At 36.6% G+C, this 22,714-nt stretch overlaps 1 protein-coding gene across 1 annotated transcript; it reads right to left on the bottom strand.

Moving 5' to 3' along the window:
* Positions 1–869: 869 nt before the first annotated feature.
* On the bottom strand, positions 870–21,057 carry LOC125234019 (alpha-glucosidase 2-like). Its single transcript, XM_048140199.1, has 7 exons — positions 20,921–21,057; positions 19,420–19,560; positions 18,182–19,127; positions 12,288–12,495; positions 11,314–11,658; positions 9,841–10,614; positions 870–1,292 (listed from the first exon to the last, which is right to left on the bottom strand). Exons 2-7 carry the CDS (start codon positions 19,517–19,519, stop codon positions 894–896), a joined length of 2,772 nt encoding a protein of 923 aa, XP_047996156.1. The 5' UTR covers positions 19,520–19,560; positions 20,921–21,057; the 3' UTR covers positions 870–893.
* Positions 21,058–22,714: the final 1,657 nt, after the last annotated feature.

The following is a 22,714-nucleotide window of genomic DNA, read 5'->3' as shown; positions in this document are numbered from 1 at the left end:
AAATTAGTTTATTCCTTTATTGTCCATCTTTTCCCTTCCATATCTCATGAACGATTGGTCCCAGATAAAAAGTGTATAAGACTTTTTTGTAGAGAATTTTATGAAGATTACTTGTGTTTCAGAACATTTTTTGCTATGTGCCACAGTTTAAGAGTTATTCGCGAAAAACTAAAAAAAGGGCCCTTTACACCCCCCTCCACCCGTTAGCTCCTCCCCTACCCATCAGTACTTTGAGTATGTGGATTAGAACACCATTCCCTACAACTATGCCAAAATTCGCCTATACACGAATTATTTCCCGCGAGATAGGCTTCATTGAGTGTGCTATTAGTATGGATCTAAGGGTCGTTTGCATCAAACCGCCCGTCACCATCAAAACCACAGATGTCATATATACCATAGATCAAGCAAACGTATCTACTTAGCGTGTCAAATGAACTCAGTGAAATCCACTGAGTTGTCCGTCTTTAATCGCAGCTTGCAACTTTCGGGCGTCAATTTTTGTAAGTTGAAGTCAATCAAAACATAAAAAATGCCTCGTTACGTGATATTCAATTGCAACAACACAAAAATTATGAACAATCAAGAGCCTGAGACATATTTAAAATTACAGGCAAGAAACAACTTCAGTACAAAATTTGACACGCTCGGCCCCTATACAAATATATGAATTTGTTTCTTCTATCTAAATTAAGTTCTGTGATCAAAACGTTCGCTACATTTTATTGTATGAGAAGATTCATAGACCTCTGCCCGCGTGACGTGATATGTCTGTGGAACTGTGTTCGATGCAACTGGCCCCTAAATCTTACGGCAAGAGAATATCAGAAAAATCAAAATACAAACAACAATCAAATAAATTACGCCGCTTATAATTTCGATCGATTCGATCTTTATTTACTGACATTATTTTCAAATATAAAAGGATACATAATTTCAGTGGCATTTTGAAGATCACACAAATCTATACTGACCATGACTTGCCTGTGGTGATCATAATTATTATATTCATCATCAAGACCGTAGATGCTAATATCCTTAATCAAATGTGCCACTTTGGCGTTATCTCCGCACATTTCTTCAAAGTGACCAATAGCTTTAATATTCAGTTGCTGTTCGTCGGCTTCAAATACGAGAGACAATTTCCTTGAGATGTACAAGGTGCCGGCAGCTAGGCAATTTGAATCCACACTAGAGCTTTGTGATAGCGTGTGATTGGTTTCACAGTCGAGGGCGATGGTTAGAGAGAAATCTGCGCTCATACGGGTGTCTTCCGCCGAGGTCGTGACATCCTAGAAAATATGATAGAAATTACTTTACACAGGTATATGACGTACAGTTATGCAGGAAACGTATTTGTACAGACTTTAATAAAATGTTTAATAATACTTTAATTTATGTCAACGATATGTAGAATAAGTTCTACATATCGACATGTCGCATGGACGTATTTTCGCAAAAATGAAAACCTGGGTGGTTTAACATCATGAATATTTCGTAAATAGCCTATAATATTTTTGACACTTTTAACCTGAGACCGCTATGATTCTATATCTGTAGTTTTATTTCATATACAGCGTTTATTTATATAACTAACTGCTACGTGACAACATTTGAAACTCTATTATTATTTACTAATCTTCTGAAGCTACAGAGATAACCACCGTCCTAAAACCATCTGATATTAATTTAAAATCTTATGATTACACGATTATACTCTGCAGTTTTTGGCTAATAGTAATGAATTAATTTAATGATTCAATCCACAGATCCACTGATAATAATAGGTTAAATAGATGAAGGTCGACCAAATTGGATGCGTTTAGATTGAATGTTTAAAATTTGTATGGTGAAATAAACAGAAATCTGTCTCCAAGACACATAAATATATACCTAATAATATTAGCCGGCTACTTTTACGAACGCCACGTAATCTGGCTTGGAAACAGTCAATTCCCTACGGAAAGTAAATGAAAGAGGGTTGATAATGAAGGGCGGAAACTAATGTCAAAGGTCAGGATACCTAGTCAACCAACGTCACAATCGATACGTTTTGTAAGCGTATCATAGGTAGCTCTCACTATCGCTCTTCTGTAATGGCGCAACAGAGGCAGAATGCATTTCGTTCGCCACGTAGTGTCAATGACTGTCGCTTCGGCTAGACCGTTAGGATTTACTATTAGCTAGAGCGGTCGATTAAATGAAGCACATGAAAGAACCGAAATACTAATGCTTCTTACACATACTTATTCAACTTGCTATTAACAACTTTGGATTAAAGTTCATAATATATTATTTTAGATATTTTATTTATATTCATACTTAGAAAAATCACCGCAATAACTAATTACCTACTACTGACAACAAACTGCGATATAAACCAAAACGAAAGGGTTTGCTATTAAAATTATCCGAGGCTTCCGTACGCTCCCTACCATCGCCTCCATAGTCTTAGCAGACCTCACCCCACTTCATCTGAAAGTCAAGGAAATTGCAGAAATTAACCAAACCAAACGCACCGGAATCAGCAAACACCTAGACTCAGATATTACTCTAGATATGAAAATACATCCAGCAAAATTATTTCACCCGTCCCAAAGAATATCATTAGAGATAAGCAAAGTGAACAACACTCAGGACCTCGAGATCTATAATACTACAGACATGCATCACATTTACACCGACGGCAGCAAACACGACGGCGGAGTTGGCGCAGCGTTTGTCATATACTATCCAGACGGCAAGAGAAATGTCAAGCAGATAAAACTACATGAACTTTGCACGGCCTTCCAGGCAGAATGTATTGCTATAGAGGCAGCCTGCGAAACATCCCTAGAATTAAAACTCCAAAATATAACCATCTTCTCCGACTCCATGGCAGCTCTTCAAGAAATCACTAACAGAAGCAGCACCAACCACACCGTTAACAAAATCCACATGACAATTAAACTGTTACAACCGACTGGCTCCATATCTTTCTGCTGGATCAAAGCACACGTGGGAATCGCAGGAAATGAGGATGCTGACAGAGAAGCGAAAATTGCTGCCACCCTTCATAAGACTCCTGACTTCGACCGGATCCCCATATCTCACATAAAACGCCTTTGCCGAACAGAGACAAAAGAAACTCACAAAAACATATATATCAGCTCTACCACCGGACTACACTTAAAAAACTGGCTACCAACATTAGACGACATCCAAAATCTCAGAAATAATTTAATTTAATTTAATTTAATTTAATTTATTTATTAAATCAGGTAACAAAAGACCCATTTGGTTAACATTAAAATCACATACACAAACACTTTTAAAAGTAAAAATCACAGAGACAAATATGAATAAGAATGACACAAACACAAAATGAAATAAAATAAACACAAAATAAATATTACATTATTAAATATACACATGTAGACTGCTCCAGTGTCTAGCTATCGGGGAGTCTAGACTGCCAGCAATTACACTCAGAATGCCGTTGTTACTCCCACGCACTCGCTGCATGATGGAGGCGACACGCTTCCGAATAATGGCATGGAAGCCATCTACTCGCACTCCCGCAAACATGCCTGAAGCGCTGCAGTGCCTGGGCAGTCCCAACAACATCCTGAGCGTATTGTTATATTGCACCCTGAGGGCACTGACTGAACGCTGAGCATAGTTCACCCACAGGCAGCACGAATAAAATGATTGGCAGTATGCTTTAAATAAAGTAATCTTTACATCCTTACTGCATCGTGCAAACCTGCGAGCCAACATATTTCCCCGAACAGCCAGCGCCCTGCGCTCCCTCTCTATGTCCATATCATCAGAGAGGCACTCCGTGACCCAGTGACCCAAGTACTTAAAACTAGTAGCTCTTTTTAAGGGTACTCCATTTAACATAATACTCGGGACCCTGTCCACTTTAAAACCACGAGACTGGAATACGAGCACCTCGCTCTTCGTCGTGTTGTACTTAAGTCCATGAGCCACTGCGTACCTCTCACACTTTCCAAGCAGCCTACCAACTGCGCAAGCAGAAGGCCCCAGCAGCACCATATCATCGGCGTAGCTAATGTTGTTTATCATTTTACCAGCTATACAACAGCCAACCCTGGTACCGCTGAGGTCCTCTATCAAGGCGTTAATATACAGATTGAAGAGCCGAGGAGATGACAAACCCCCCTGCCTCACTCCACTCTTCAGTCTGTACTCCCCTGATAGTGAGTCTGCCCACCTCACGATGTTTACCTGATGTTTGTACCAATAATCAAAAATACCAACCACTTCCTCTGGCACATTAGTTTCTGTTCTCAGCTTATGCCATAAAAGGTCATAGGACACCATATCAAAAGCCTTGGACAAATCCAAGAAACACGCGTAAACGGGCGTTTTTCGGTCTGTGTAGTACCGGACAGTATGCTTGAGACTTAAAATAGCTGCATCAGTTGACAGTCCAGGCTGAAACCCAAACTGCGCATCATGCAGTTTAATGTACTTGCTAAGCTGTCGATCAAGCATACTGTCCAGGACCTTGGCAATAGTCGTCGCTAAAGATATGGGCCTATAGTTGGCACTATCCGAGAAATCACCGGTTTTATTTTTGACTATTGGCACCACCACCGTCCTCATAGATTCATCTGGTAAGTAAGAGTGCCTAATACACAACGTATAAAACATGGACAATACGCGCGGCAAATGGACACCTGCATGTTTAAGGTGCTCAATACTTATGCTGTCGTGACCTGGTGATTTTCCCTTAGTCATACTGCGTATCACAGAGGTGACCTCACTGGCCGTAAAGCTAATGAGTGGATCTGACGAACGCCCCAACCTAGTCTGGACGGTAGGTGAAACGACATGCAGCGGCTCAACTTTAAAGCTATTTTTAAACATATTAGCTATTTCAACTGGCTCACTGATACCATTAACACTAAGAGGGGCATTAGGCTTTGGGTTGAGATTGTTAGTCTGTTTCCAAAAATTGCGGAAATCCTTTTTAGCATGTTTCTCTGCCAGGATATCCATTCTTATCTGTTCGGCATTATCCTGGCACCACTTCAGTCTCGATTTAAATATACGCCTCGACTCTACCATACGAGCGTACCAAGGCCCTGACAACGGTTTCCCATACATTAACCAACACTGAAAATGGTGCCTAGCATCCTTATGTGCCAGGTAAACATGTCTATTCCACCCAACCACACCACGTTTCCGTCTAGGTATCATCACGCAACTACTCTCCGCCGCCGCACCCCTCAACGACTTCACTATATCTACATAAAGACGATCGATTACGGCTCTGTGACTAACATCACTACACAACCTATCGCAGCAGTTAGACAGATCATGTGGGAAGTCAATCTCACGAAGCTTCTCATTACAAATACTCCTATACATTTCGATTTGTGACGCATTTCTAAACCCCCACCGTACTCTATCACAGACCGGTACTCTAGGGGCATGATGAGGTCTAAGAACATTTATGTCACACTCAACTTGTAATGCTAGGTGATCAGACCACGCTGTCCCATAGTGCACCTCTACGCTAGTAACAGACTGCACAGCGGCCTGTGTCACCAGACAGTGGTCGAGCCAACGTGTACTACCATGGGCATCACTGATAAACGTAAAAGTATCTGAATTAGCTCCCAGTATGTCCATATCCGCACAAGTCCACATTTGATCGTCGCAAAATTTTAACATTTCACGGCCAAATAAACTATCGGGGTGTGCATTATAATCTCCCAACATAAATACAGATGAAACCTGACTATTTTCCACTATGGCATTCATCTCACTTAAGCAATCAGTAAATTCTATTAAATTGTCAGCCAATTTAATAGAATTTACTGATTGCTTAAGTGAGATGAATGCCATAGTGGAAAATAGTCAGGTTTCATCTGTATTTAAGTAAGATCACGCTATCATTCCACCTCACCCAAATTCTCACCGGCCACGGCTATCACAAAACATACCTCCATCGCTTCAATATCACCCCCGACGACCTATGTCCATGCGACCAAACCACCCCACAATCCATAGATCATCTCCTCAAATATTGCCCTAAATTTATGAACCCACGTCTCGACCACGAAATTATCTGTCAAAACCTCAAAATTGACCCTTATAACCTTTTGGAAATCATTACAAAAAACTCTACTTTGGAATCATTCTGTAAATTTATCACTTATATAGTCAACAAACTCAAAAAATTCAACGGTACATAACTCATTATCGCTCATTTTTATTCATCATTTTCATCACTACATTATTCCACAACTTTCATCAACTAATACAGATAGATTACCTATGAATACGGAAAAAAAAAAGATTTATTGATTTCAGCCGCCCGTATCATTCGCGGGGACTGGACTCGGAAGTCATAGATCAATAATAAAAAAAAAAAACCAAAACGAATTTACATTATTATCTGCCAGATTATAATTTTGAAATCATAATTGATTATAATTTGGATTTTTATAAGAGGCATGTATGTTGAAATATTATTATCCTTTATTTATTTTGCTTCTTAGGTTAAGCTTTTTATAATATGAATATAAAAGTAAAATACAAAAACACATACAAAACAATATAAAAACATATAAACACATTATAAAAAAACCTAACCTAGGGTGCCGCCAGCAGCGGGGCAGGGCCCAAGCTGCCGGTGGTTAGGGCCGCAGAGAGAGGAACCGTCGGACTATCCGCGCTGTGTCCAAGATCACCGCCTTCTGCATCTGGCCCTTGATCCAGCCACCTAGCGAGAGTCTCTTAAGATGTTGGTCGAGACTCTTCGCTATGAGACCGTTCGCTGAAACGACTATCGGAACAATGATCGTTGATTCAACATCCCACATGGCGGTTATCTCGTGAGCCAAGTCTAGGTACTTACTGGACTTGTCCTTCTCGGCTTTCACGAGATTTTCATCATGGGGGATGGTGATGTCAACGAGCACTGCCCGGCGTTGCGGGCGATCTATTCGTCTTTCGATTGCGTCTGTCATGAAACACTGATCAGGAAATTGCACTACTATGGAGTGAGAGGATCGGCACTGAATTTAGTCAAATCTTACTTACACGATAGAATACAAAGGGTCGACGTGAATGGACAGCGCTCACCGGGGTCACTAGTCTCTATGGGTGTACCGCAGGGATCAATATTGGGGCCTTTCCTGTTCCTTATCTACATTAATGACCTGCCATATCTTGTAAAGACCCACCATGATATAGTATTGTTTGCAGATGATACTTCCCTTATTTTCAAAGTCAAACGTCAGCAACAAACTTGTGAAAATGTAAACAATGCTATTTCCGAAGTAGTTAATTGGTTTAGTGTTAATAACTTATTGTTAAATGAGAAAAAGACTAAATGTATTAAGTTTGTAACGAGTAATGCTAAAAATGAACAAGCAAGTGTCGTTGTGAAGGATGAGGAATTGGAACTGGTAGATAGTACAGTTTTTCTTGGCATAACTTTAGATTCTAAACTTCAGTGGGGTCCCCATATTGCTACCCTCTCGAATAGACTGAGCTCTGCAGCATTTGCAGTGAGCAAGATCCGTCAGTTAACAGACGTGGAAACAGCTCGATTAGTTTATTTTAGTTACTTTCACAGCATTATGTCATATGGTATTTTACTATGGGGCAGTGCTTCAGAGATAAATACCATATTTGTTCTGCAGAAGAGGGCTATTCGAGCAATATACAAAATGAACCATAGAGACTCACTTAGAGATAAGTTTAAGGACATAAATATAATGACAGTGCATTGTCAATATATTTATGAGAATATTATGTATGTACATAAAAACATTTGTAAATTTAAGAAAAACTGTGATGTACATAATATAAACACTAGAAATAAGCATAAGCTTGCAGTGCCCTTCACTCGGCTCCATAAAATTAAAAAATCATTCATGGGTAATTGTGTAAGATTTTATAACAAACTTCCTAATGCCATCACTGAACTGTCTTTTAATCGATTTAAACATTATGTAAAGCGTATACTGATCTCTAAAGCCTACTATAGCACACAAGACTACATGAATGATGAAACACTGTGGGATACAAGTATTGCTGAAAACCATTAATTATATAGCTTATTAATGATGATATTGATAATTCAATGTATTTTTACACAATTTTTTTGACATTTAGAATTTATTCTAGAAGTTTTTATACTAGTATTTTTTTATACAATTTAGATTGATATCATTTTATTAAATCAATGTAGTTTTAAAACAATATTGTTTATTGCACCAATAAATTGCTCTGATATTTAGAATAAGATGAATATTGTACACTGTTGACAATTTAAAAGTGCTTATTGTAAGCCTATTTGAATAAAGAATATTTTGATTGATTTTGATTGATTATTATTACAATGTCAGGCTTATTGGCTACAATAGTCCTGTCAGTGATAATAGATCGATCCCAATAGAGCGTGGCACGACCATTTTCGAGAACTGGCGCAGGTAAGTACTTGTAGTACGGTACTTCGCGGTTCACAAGGCCGAATTGAAGAGCAAGTTGCTGGTGAATAATCCTGGCTACGAGATTATGTCTGTGCAAGTACTCGCCGTTAGCAAGATGAGAACAACCGGAAATTATATGCCTGAGTGACTCTCCGGGACGGCGGCATGCCCGACAAATGTCGACCGTACCGTCCTTCAGGATATATTTCCGGTAGTTGTTCGTCATCATTACTTCGTCCGCAATTGCACAGGCAAAACCCTCGGTTTCTCCGAAGAGGTCCCCGAATCGTAACCAGTTCACCGATGCGAGCAGGTCTACATCGGGTCCCGTGAGGGCCTTGTAGAACCGCCCATGTAGCTGCTTGCTCTCCCATACCGCCTTGCGGTCCGCAGTACTTAGTACCACAGGTTTGCGCCAGTTCTCTTTCGCCAAGGAGAGCGGTGTGAGGTTTCCGTCTACTGCCACCACATCACGATGCATCCCACACTCGTTGTTAAGGAAGTAATTCCTGAGATTGTACACCTCACGGTTGTGGAGATTTTTGGCGTTTAGGAAGCCTCGACCTCCGCACTTCCGTGGGATGTACAATCTCATAACAGACGAGCGCGGGTGTAACATACGGTGTGTGGTAAGCAGTAACCGGATCCTCCGATCCAGGGCGTCCAGCTCGGTCTGGGTCCACCTTAGTATGCCAAAGGAGTATGTGAGTAGAGGCATTACCCAGGCGTTAAAGGCGCGCACTTTATTGCCTCCTGACAAAAGACTGTTAAGGACTTTTGTGAGCCGACTGAAAAAGCGCTCCTTCACCGACCGTCTAATCCTCAATACCCAACGACTGTGACATACCAAGGTACTTATAGGTTTCTGATTCAGAGATAGATCTGAACGACATCGTCTCAGAAAGTTGTAAATTTTCTGAATTTACAACCTCCCCCCGCTGTACATGCATAACCGCACACTTATCGATACCAAACTCTATTCTGATGGCGGTACTGAAAACTTCTGGGTTTTCAATAGCACCATCAGGTCATGGGTGTTCGGTGCAAATAGAAATATTATTATTAGTTATGTACTCGTAAGTAATATTGGCACATCATGAATTCTACATCGTTATAAATAAAGATTACTTAATAGGTTTTTCTCGAAATGTCAATAACTTATTTCATGTAATTTATCACGATATTTAAAATATATAAATAATTCAAAATGTAGACATACTGTACCGAACTTACATACGAAATTTAAAACAACATTCATATTTAACTACCGACTTACCTATAGGAGACCATAAGATGGTATTTCTTTGTATTTGTACAGGTTAAGGAAAATATTTTTTGTGTTTATGGTGTTTTTCAGGACGTTAACATCAAAAGTATTTACCTTTTGCAATATGAGGACTGCACCGCCACGAATAAAAGTTAAGAAATCTGCCTCTATAGTGGTCATTGAAACAACATCTCCCTCTTCTCCTTCTATCCGTAAACCGCCCCACAGTTCATACCACACACCCGGCGGTATCCAGAAATGCACATGTGTTTGGCTCGGCAACAGATTCGGTACGATCACCAAGTCGTCGCCAACACTGAACTGAGTATTCAAGTCTTTTAAGTGCTCAGAAGATGGAAACTGGTAGAACATTGGCCTCAAAAGCGGTCCCGATTGCAGCGTCGTGTAGAAATACGGGAGCAAAGATAAGCGTTTCTTTAAAGCTCGAAGCATTAGGTTCCTATTAGTGCCAGTGAACGCTAGCGGATGAGTAGGTATAGATGACGAGTGGATTTTTATAAGAGGCATGTATGTTGCAGCCATGTACCACTTGACGCATAAACTAGTCTGTGTCTCAGGGTCGAAAGTGTTCGAGTCGCCGCAAACGGGCACAGACCATAACCAATGACCGGAAACCCCTCCTAAAGCCGCTTCCACCAGTTCCTTCCTAAGGTTTGTCCATGACGCGTGTATATTCTGCCGGTTTATATTTACATTCCCGTCCATCCAACTGCTAGTCGACCACATCGGGACCTCAGTCTCGAAAAGATTTTTGAAAGCGGATACAACATGGCTTCCATATTTGTTATGTTTGTAGAAGTACTTGGTGGTGTCGTTGTAATATTCTGCATTCCATTTTGGAGTGATTTCAAATACTTGCTCCAAGTTCTGAAAATAAACACAAAATATTTTTTACTTATTTACATGCCTGATAGTTAAATGCAAACATTCACATTAAAAGTGATTACTTATTTCGCATATAGACATTTTGTATTTACTTGATGAAAATAGTTAAATCACGTGTTTAAAATTTAAGAGCATTTAGATAATTTAGATACGGTTTGTACATTATATGGAAAACTAGATGTTGAATAATATAAAGCTAAAAATGTAAATCTACTTCTTTCACAAACAGAACCTACCGGAATAACGATTCGCTAATGAGACTTTTAATTAAAAATAACAGCGCCCTGTCTTGGAAGAACTAAATTACTTAGTCATTCCAGGCTCATTAATTTGGTATATTTAGCTAATCATTGGAAATGAAATTAAGGTGCATTAGGGTAATATCGAAAGTCGACTAATTTTGAAAGTCGTATAAAAACCACCATTATTTCCATCATTATCAAGATTGTTTCGAAATTACCCGAATACGCCTTATAAAATATTACGAGTCATCAATAAACTAAACTACTTATTTAACTACCTAACTATTAATGAACTGAAAAAAAAATATTTACTTTGAATTTATGGTACATAAATAACCTACAACATACAAGTACGAATAGGTAGTGAGGTAGTTTTAGGTAGATCTATGCACGAATGCACACTAAATTAAGATCATTCGGAAAAAATAACGTTAAGTACCTTACTGAAGTACGGCAAATGTAGCGAAGTTTCATTGCTTTTGACAGACTCGTCTAACGGCCAATTATTTTCTAGGATAACACCATCTACCTCGACCTCATACGGCCACAATTCCTTCATGAATTCATTAGAGGCGTTTTCGAATATCGGATAAACAAAGGTCTCCTCCCCAATTAAACCCACGTAGACATCCGAAGTATAATTTCCTTCTGTACTGTTGTCGTGGAGTATGTATTGCTTGTACTCTGATATTATATCTTTACATGATTCATTGGTTGTTAACATTTCAGTTTCATTTGATGTTTCATTTTTTTCTGACGTTTCGTTTAATTCATGATATCGAATCTGCAATGAGAGGAAAAAATACATTAAGATAAATATAGCTAACAATTGAATTTTCAAGTTCCAATCAACAAAGTAAACGCAAACAAAAAGTTTCCTTAACTAATTTTTGCTAAAAAAAATCTGGACAGAAATGTCAAGTATTAGTAATATTCTGTGTTTTAATTTCTTTTTTTGCCCATTTCAGTGAAAATCACGTGCCGTCAGACTGTGTCAGAAACCTAAAGTAAAGCGAAATTGATATAAAAAGGGTTTTGATCTTTCCGCCATTTACTTTTTAAATTACAAGCAAAAAAGGAAATGAATAAATGTAAAGTCTCTGGCAAAAAGTGGATTTTAGTTTTCTTTTTTCAGGTAATTTAATATAAGTGGCGTCTAGCGTACACACAAAATGAACTTATACCTGTATGTAGCTGTCAAACAGAACGGATCATATCGCGTACAGTAATGTTTTATCAAAGCCCGATTGTTTAACGAATTGGTTGTCGCAATAACCCAGCAATTTTTGGTGGAATGGTTTCCAACTGTATTTTTTACTGTTTTAAATTATGGTTAATTAATTCTATAAAATTAAACTTCCTGATGTTTCGTAAGTAATAAATAAAAAAGTAGGTACATTGTTGTCTACTTACGTAAGGAGAAACTTGCGGCACAAATCGTTTTCCAGCCGTCTTTACGACGGCGGCTGCCTCTTCAACCAGCTGGTTGCCCTCGCAGTCAGAATCAAACACTATGGGCGCCGAGCCGCAGTGACTATCGAACGGAAGGCTGGCGCTTGCGGCTGAGCTCATAAACGCTCTCAAATCTGATAAAGCCTCGTCTGGAGCCGTTGCAGAGTCACTGGAATAATTTTTAAAAGGATATTATTGCAACATTATCGCTGCGGCATTTCTGCTTTTTTTGCAGGGGAAACACTCAGTCTCACTTCTTACTAAATACCTCTAAATACGGTCTGTACCCAATGATGACACATATGTATATGTATACCTACGTAGAAAATTGACACAAGTCAAATACATAAATTGCATAATATATCTTGATCTGCTTTGTGTATGGACGAACAAGATGTGCCACACATGTCCATTTGGGCATGTGCCTCAGCAGAGGAGAAATAGTGCGACTGCACTTCTCGGTATTGCTCAAAGACGGCAGCGTTACATATTACGGACAGTGTCAGTGTCGATTTCAGTGAAAAATTGCATTTCTATTATTATTGCTGTAAGTATGGGCGAAAAGGAAAAAAAACATAAAATATACGGAAATCAACAAATTAAATTACTATCACTTTCTGCAGAAACAATTAATGAAATTGAAGAAAAAAAACAACACTTTTTCCTTTTCATTTTCTCTGCTGCATTCACTCAAGATGTTATCAATCGGTTATGCAAAATTATTCAGTATAAACAGAACAAGCAGAAAACAACTCCATGGCAGAATAATACTGTTGCAAATAATGATTTTCCAATTACTTTTTGTGCCAGGAGCAAGGACTAATAGTTATAAATTTGTTATACAAGAGTGCAAAGTTGTATTTTAACGCCGAGTGTGGAATTGAAAAACAAGCAAGAGAAAGGAATCTATAGTTGAGCAACAGAATAGAATCCTGAGCTTGCGAGTTTTTCAATACACAAGAAGTAAAATACATTTGCACTCGTGTGTAACACAAAACTTTTCCCCTCACTATAGCGAGGAAAGTACAACGCAAAAAACGCGTTTATCACTGCTTCCAGTAGTTCCACAGATGGTAAAACATCTTCATCACTAGATTAATCCACTTTTATCAATTTTAAAGCAGAAAATTTGCCTCTATTCAAGGTCAAATTATTTTATCCACTAGTGGATAAAATGCGTTTTTACCCGCTGGTATTAAAGGACAAGAATATACTCATAAAGCAAATAAAATATGCTGTTATATATTAATTTTAAATTCTATCAGAACAGTATTTTTATTTTAGTTAAAATGTTCTCTCCAACTATTAAATATGAAAAATTGGAGAAGGCATAGAATGGGTTTATTCGTTAATATTTGAACCAACAAAAACCCTATTACTGGGGACGCTATTGCACAACACCCTGCATTTTATGATTAAGCACTGAGACTTGGCACAGGTTGTTTCTTGGGTGGCCCTGAGTAGATAAAGATCGGGAGGCATCGAGAGCCCCCCTTAATTTAGGAGGGAAGAGGGGGGGAAGGCTGGCGCCGCCGCGCTTCCTTTGAAACCATATTTCTCTAAAACTATACAAAATAGGGCATGCAATATATCATTTTCGGATAAATGAAGGACGAGGAATTCATTTTTGGAACAAAAAAAATGTATTTTAGAACAAAAATACAAAATAAAATGTGAAAATCTGAAAACGAGATTTTTTTTTATACATATTATTGCACATTTTATGAAAACTGTAATGGTTTTTTCTAAATAAAAAATATTATTTAATAGCTACATTTATCTAGTTTTAGAAAATGTATAATTTGTTATAGAAATATATTATAGGACGAGTGATAAAAAATAATTTACATCGCCCGATAGGGTGATTTGAATGCCCATTTCAATAAGTTTTGTCAATGATTTTAGGTATAATTACTATTTTTAACACACGAAAGCCGTAATCATTGTAGTTTATGGCTATTTTAGTGATTAATGTACTTAAAATAAATAAAAAATACAAAAAATTTAAAAAATATTAAAAATGTGATAATTTTTTTTAACATTATCCTATTTTGTTCTTTCTACACAATATATATCTAAAAGCAATAAATATCAATAAAAAGCCACATTTATACAGTTTATAAAAATATATAGTTTGTTACATAAATATATTACGAAACGCGAGATAAAAAATAATGAAAATGAAAATTTTAATGTACGGGTCAGCTTGCATTATTCGATGAGGTGAGGTAAAGGTACTACCCGCTATGCAGTGGAGTTCGTCTAGTAATACAGAAATATACTTATTCTAATAACGTTTACACATGTAGGTATATCACGACCCAGTACAGAAAATTGTAAAAGTCCTATAATATAGTTTATTTTGATTGTAAAATAAAATTGCATGTGACTTATATTGCAAAAAAAAATGTCTTAATCACGTTCTCCTCTCCTAAAGCAGTTCTGCATGCATATGCTTGAAGATTTTTTAGTTTACTAGCAGAATTTAATTACTTCCTTTGGGCCCCCTTAAATCGGTTTTACCCACCCATAAAAGATAAAATAAAAATCGTCATATTCTTCCTTTCAGTATCAATGATAGTTAGTTATTGCGCAATAGTGCCATAAAAATAAACTAGATTCGTATTAGCATTAAACATTAATGATTTTTGAACTAAGACATTGCTTTTGTACAAAGGAGAACCTCAAAAAATGGTCTGACTAGACGAAAACATGTGTATCGGGGCTAGTACTCAAGGCTCTCAAAAAGTGTAGCTATTTTGAGTTATTCAAATAAAACAACATGAATAGTCTGAATTTAATTATGTATATATCACAACATCCACTGCATAAGCACATCAGCTCCGAACATTTAATTTAAAAAGTCTTTTTTTACGGTTGCACCTTACGCAGCACTGTTTTTTATTACACCTGCATCCGACAATTTCGAGGCATGTTTCTGCAGCAACAGGCAACGTTGCGGGCAAGTAGGCTCCCAAATCCCAATTGTTACAGACTTTCGTCCAGCCACAAGTAGCAAATAATGGCAAATTAAGTTTAGTTGACCCCATAAATGGACACCTTGATATATCTATAACCCTTACAAAAATGGTGCAAGGCAGCTTTTGTCGGTGAAATGCTGTTAATTTGGCGGTCTTTTTTGGTTAATAACTATTTTCGGCACTCGTTAACCAAAGTAAAGGACGCAGATCTGGAATAATAAATATGTCAAGTAAGAATTATCCATAAATTATACAAATCATAGATGTAGATAACTACTATTTCACAAGATGTATTAGGATCAGATGTATATATCTGACCTATCATATCAATCGATCATTTCATGTAATATAAATAGTTAAATTCAGACTATATAGGAGTATGTTGTTTAATTTGAAGTACTCTAAATAACTACACTTTTTGAGAGCTTTGAGTACCTTTACCTCACCTCATCGAATCATACAAGCTGACCCGTACCGTACATCAAGATCGCCCTGCCACGTCACTTTCATTATTTTTTATCTCGCGTTTCGTAATATATTTATGTAACAAACTATATATTTTTATAAACTACATAAATGTGGTTTTTTATTCATATTTATTTCTTTTAGATATATATTGTATAGAAAGAACAAAATAGGATAATGTTATAAAAAAGTTATCACATTTAATTTTTTTTTTTAATTTTTTTTTATTTTATTTTAAGTACATTAATCACTAAAATAGCCATAAACTACAATGATTACGGCTTTCGTGTGTTAAAAATAGTGATTATACCTGAAATCACTGACAAAACTTATTGAAATGGGCATTCAAATCACCCTATCGGGCGATGTAAATTATTTTTTATCACTCGTCCTATAATATATTTCTATAACAAATTATACATTTTCTAAAACTAGATAAATGTAGCTATTAAATAATATTTTTTATTTAGAAAAAACCATTACAGTTTTCATAAAATGTGCAATAATATGTATAAAAAAAAATCTCGTTTTCAGATTTTCCCATTTTATTTTGTAGTTTTGTTCTAAAATACATTTTTTTTGTTCCAAAAATGAATTCCTCGTCCTTCATTTATCCGAAAATGATATATTGCATGCCCTATTTTGTATGGTTTTAGAGAAATATGGTTTCAAAGGAAGTCAAGTAGTTAAACTACCTACCTCACCGTAAAGATATACTAGTGACGCCAAATCATTGTTTTATTGTATAAGTAACTAGCCTTTGACAATAAAACAAACAAGTGAAAGTATTATTTTAGTTTTAGTACTATTTTATAGGCTTTCCTCTGAAACTTTAATTAATTTTATATATATTATCTTACGTGTTCTTTCTACTGTGATATAACTTACAGAATCCTTTATTTTTAGGGTTCCGTACCTCAAAGAGGAAAACGGAACCCTTATAGGATCACTCGGTGTCTGCCTGTCCGTCTGTCACAGCCAATTTTCTCCGAAACTACTGGACCGATTTACTTGATTTTTGGTACACATATGTAAACCTGTGACCCAAAGAGGGACATGTAATTTAATTAAATGAAATTTAATCATAGAGGCCACTTTTGGGGGGTAAAAGTAAAAATTAAAAATCAAAGTTTTTTGAACTTTAATTGTGTTACATATCAAATGAAAGAGCATTTTATGGGTATCTCAAACATATATTTTTTACTATGTTAAATACGTGCCATTTAGAAGTAATTTAAGAAAATAAGCAAAAAAAATTCCCCCCTCCACCCCATTGTGTTTTATTATAGTTTTGAAGGAAGTCTCTTGTTTTTAACCCCCAACGCAAAAACGACGGAGTGTTATAATGTTAATAAGTAATAGGTTTGACGCTTGACATGTCTGTCTGTGGCATCGTAGCTCTCGAACGAATCAATCGATTTTGATTTAGTTTTTAATGTTTAAGGTGAATTCATCGAGAGTTTTTTTTTGTACCACGTAGGTGGCAAACAGGCATACGGTGCGCCTGATGGAAAGCGGTCACTGTAACCTATGGACGCCTGCCACTCAAGCGGTGGCACATGTGCGTTGCCGACTCATTAGAAACTTGTACAAACCTGTACTTATTTCTAAGGAGGGTCCGGGGTGCCGACGACTCAAAGGACAATAGACAGTACTAATTAGTTCCGTAGGTCCTCCCGTCGTCAGCACACCGCACCCTCGTTGAGCTCTGGCAGCCTTACTCACCGGCAGGAACACAACACTATGAGTAGGGTCTAGTACTATTTGGCTGCGGTCTTCTGTAAAGCGGAGGTACTTCCCCAGTAGGCCTAGCACATGATTGCCGCGAGAGTATGTCGCCGCGAGATAGATCACACGTCTTCTTCTAACTGTATCAATGACATAAGGACGGACAGTAGTCTGCTCTAGATTAGAGCGAGATGATATCAGCTGTGCTGTGCGGTACCATAGAGTATATTATTCAATAGTATGGTATAGAGTTATCAGTCAAGATATTCGAATGCAGCGCCATCTATTATTAGTTTCGACAACTTTTCATGTGACTTTCCATGCCTAAAGGTTCGGGCAAGTCACAAGTCGCGCAAATTACTTAATAAATATTGCCGAGAGACGGCGCTATACACAATAATGCTCATTAGAGTATCTATACTTCTAGAAAAGTCTTATATGAGTACCATGAAATTATTTTAACCATTGAAAGTTTGTACGGAACCCTCGGATGGCGAGTCCAACTCGCACTTGGCCGGTTTTTTCTTTATTGTTTACCGTATTATTTAATTTGGACAACAACTACATTACTACGTATTGTATTCTTTTGAGTCACATGATATCCACGCGCAGCAGAAGTTTACACCCACATTTTCGATATATTGCGTAAGTGTTAGATGTTTTAAGAAAAAAAAAACTTACCTGCAAATATGTGCTCCCAACATCCAGTAATCTAATTGCTTATTAACTCCAATAACTGTCATGGCATCCCTCATTACGTCACTAGGTTTTGGTCCGACAAACACATGCAATTTCAATCCCTCATTAGTGATGCTACGTAGCACAACCTGATTTTCTTCATGCACGAACACTTCCGTCGGTGCATCGGAATCGATCAAAAGCCCGTGATACGAGTCGTTCATTTTAGCAAATATTAAAGGAATAGTACTGAAGTCACCTCTGTGCCGATAAAGGACTTTTACTGTGCCCGCTGTCAAAGGCAATTCTCCGATTCCGTACATCGTTTCGTTGGTTAACTTGAAAGCTATTTCCCATATATCACGTGAAGCTATAAAGGGGCCTCTTATGGTACTGAATATCAGGCCTTGAGAACCCTCCACTGTGACAGTCATTTCAGGCGTATCCACATGGTGAGTGTAGTTCTTATGCTCGATTTTATTACCCTCGTAGGACATTGTTTCTGCATTATAAAAATATAAAGACATGTGTGATGACGATACTTCATCGATTGATAATCTGAGCCTAGGAGTGCTATTTTGATAGGAGAACGGTACGTTTAGTACTCTAGGGTACATGATAACTTCTTCTGACCATTCTTTCCATATATAGCGGTCGATGATGTAGGAGAATCTTGAAGGATATCGATGGAAGCATGCATGGCTATTTAAATCGTAGCAGCAGAGTGGGTGGCATTCTTCCTGGGTCACATTACCCAATCCGCATGGTAGTCGAGAAACCCTGGGCACGACGCAGGAGCCTAGTGAGAAGCCGTCGTTTGGAGCGTGCTCTATGCTCGTGAAGAATAGGAACTGATACATCAGCGCTGGTGCTGCGATTGCCAGCAACAACGTCACAAGTATCACTTTCAGAGGTCTATTAAGAAGAACGTGGTCATACCATTTTAAGTCTAAAATTATAAAGATTTTTATTAAAATAAATGAACATGGCAACCCTAAACTAATGAATATAAATTTACAATGAAAAGTTACCAAAGCCTCCAGTTGCCCTAGACTCCAAGGTATTGGTCACTTTTTCTTAACATTAATTCAATGTATATAGTATTTAGTATTTCTATTGATATTAAAATGAATCAAAATCTTCTCTAAAAATAATTTAAATTGCTGTACACATTTTGTACAACTCTAATGTTGTTTACAAACTTAGCTTAGGTTAAATAGAGTATCAAATTGTATACATACGTGATTTTAATTCCTCATTATAAAGATCATTAATGTCAGCTTCCTGTATATCCGTCTCATTCTCGGCTTCCGCATTTGCTTCCTTAGTATATGGAATCATTTTTCATAATTACTGGTTCTTATAAGGTCCAATATATACTGCTGTGAAAAACGTTAAAGAGATTAGAATAATATAAAGCTTTAGTACTAACTCATTTTGGGTTATCGCGCCAGCTAAGTTCTAAGTAAGTTTAGTACTAAAAGTCACATGTTTGTAAATTTTTGCGATATGTTTTTTTTAATGAGCCTATTTTTTCATCAAAATTATGTTGGAACAACAAAGCATTTCAGACTGATAAAACAAACCCTCACTCGCTCTAATAAGATAACGCAAACAAGGAGATTTCAAATGTATTTACTGAAACTAGGTGACGCAAGTACCCAGCTAGAGTGTGTCTCCTAAACGCGTACGTATTTCAGAGATAAAAGGTCCCATTGTACGAAATTTATAGGACAATAGGCGGGTAGTGTATTATGTGCAAACTGTATTTTTCTTTAATTCTTTTATATAAAAGTTTTTGACTTAATCCTGCCTCAGAAAAATTAATACCTATATTTAAACCAGACTTGTTCCAACAAAAGCTTTGGATTATAATAAGTTTACTGCTATGGGATGTTTTATACGCCTAAGGTTTATAGGGGTACTAGCTTTTGCCCGCGGCTTCGCTCACGTTAGAAAGAGACAAAAAGTAGCCTATGTCACTCTCCATCCCTTCAACTATCTCCACCTAAAAAATCACGCAGATTCGTCGCTCCGTTTTGCCGTGAAAGACGGACAAACAAACAGACACACACACTTTCCCATTTATAATATTAGTATGGATATTTCTTGTTATTTTTAGCAAGTGTATTCAAGAACATTACTCCTGCCCATTTTAGCTTCAAACCCCAAGTCGAATTCTAAATATATTTCAATTGGCACGCTTTACGGCTAAACTAGTACCAGTGGCTTAGTAAAGTGTTATCATTGAAAATAAGTGCGTTTTTCGTGCTGAAGGATTTCAAAGGCAAGAATCAAAGATGGCAACTTAAAAAGCGAATTCTGTCCTACATCTGAGATCGGATCGGAAAATGTGAAAACGCACTAACATTAACATTAAAACAGCATTAACATTAAAATGCAATGTAAGGCTTCATCATTTTCATATTTCATTGTCCGAAAAATAATTTCTCTTTAATAAAATATATACGCACTTTGAATAAAGTGTCCTTTAAGGTAATTATGCTTTTTAGTTGAATATACGAACTGCAGCTATATTGAAATAATAGCATAAGTAATAATGATATCATACATTTTGATTAAAATTAAGGCCTGTAAATTAATGTAGTTACTGGAAAACCTAATTTAAATTTCTGCAAAATGCACCAGATTTTCGAAAACAAAGAACATATCTACCCAAATTAGGTACCCAATTAAATAAAAACTAATAATACGAATATGTAGCAACACAATTATACTTACAAAATTGCATAAATGTATATATATGATATTATAATCAATAAATTTATAACTAGCACAAATGAATACTAAAACTTTCACAACACACAAAGGACATTATGAGAATAAATTTTACACAATTTCAACGGCTATTATGAAACCGAGTTATAAATCGACTAATTATTTATCCTATATATGTATCAGTTTTTCGAGTTTTTTCGAATCTTCTTTATTCAAACACAACAAAGTAGTTTATACGAAAGTGGATATCGCGGACATAAGACATTATTGAATGAACTTCGATATCTGATAAAGATAATATATATTACTGATTAATTACATGAATTGATGGCTATCTTATCAGTCCGATGTTTGTGGGATTCCTTTCAAAAGGAAATCAGTGATTAAACATTGATTACTTATTCGTACCTATGTAACAATACTAATAGTACGGTACGAGGTGAAAAGCTTAATTATATCACTATTGTATACAATACTTTTTCTATGAGTCGTCATCTTCATCATCAATGGACGAAAAATATCATCATTCAAGTTAAAATGAATGTTAATGGCGTCGTTCACCGTTGTATCAACATCGAATTACTTGGCAACCAATAACAATAACCGTCTCTGATTGGTCAATAACGCGACAGATAAAAAAAAACGTGTTTCAGATGCAGAACTATTTGCCAGGTATCGCAAATTAGTAAAGAACTTGTATCGTCGCTGCGCGTGCAAAATTCGCTATGTGATTTTTAACGATTTTTCGTTTTCAATGCCATTTTAAACCTTATTTTTAAATACATATGCTCCAAAAACAGCGTCGAGCTCATTTCAGTATTACAGGTTTTATCAAAAGTAGGTATGTGATGCCCATACATTGAATGTTCCTCCTATAATCGCTAACTGCAATAAATCACATAACTACATTATCTTCTTATAACAGCAGTTTTGGAATTGCGCCTGCTATGTGAATTATGACACATAGCTATATTTTCGGAGATATTGTATAAAAAGATGTGTTAGATGTTTGTGCCCGATTTGTACAATCTCATACACAGCGATAATTTTGTACTATTTGTAGAAATCGTGAATGTTTCCAGATCGTGTGTTTTGCGTCTCATAGCAGGCTTTTCTTATAAAAATCTAGCCTACTCTCTTAAAACTTGTTTAAATGGTGTAAGGTAGGTGGGTTTGTAGTCAATTATAACCTCTATAAATGAGAAGAGTGTAGTTTCCCTTTTTATTGAGACTATGTCTGAAAGTACTCACTCTGACCGAATAGTTATTTTTTAATATTTGTTAAAAATAAATCATTTCAAATTGATTTTTAAGATTAACTGTCAGAAATTTATTAGTGTTTAGTATACTGACAAATTTCGTGTAGGGTTCAGTGCGTGTAAACGTATATTACAAACTATCGAAATACGATAAAGTTATGCTAAGTAACTCAAAAACATAGCAAGTGATTTAACATTGCATTGGTAAGACATCGTTTTGCATGAAATTTTGTGTGATAAGATCTATCTATCCTTTCTGGAAACATTTTAAAATAAATAAATGAAAATAAAATGTTTAATAAATGAAAAAAAAGCTGACTTGAGAAATCACACAAAGTTTTGAGTGACAAAGATTGTTTATCGTTTTCGGATCAAGAAAGAAAAATGGAACCCTTATACAATTATGTACTTTCTTGTCAATCCGTTTATCAATTTGTCAATATTCTTTATTTCGGAAAAACCCTATACTCAAGTGTACTGTACCGTTCCTTGAAGCTATAAAAAAACCTTATTTCTAAGTAAATACAACATACCTTAA

The sequence above is a fragment of the Leguminivora glycinivorella genome, chromosome 15 (assembly GCF_023078275.1).
Source record: "Leguminivora glycinivorella isolate SPB_JAAS2020 chromosome 15, LegGlyc_1.1, whole genome shotgun sequence".
In the NCBI taxonomy this organism is placed as follows: domain Eukaryota; kingdom Metazoa; phylum Arthropoda; class Insecta; order Lepidoptera; family Tortricidae; genus Leguminivora; species Leguminivora glycinivorella.
This window is presented reverse-complemented; position numbering and strand designations above follow the sequence as displayed.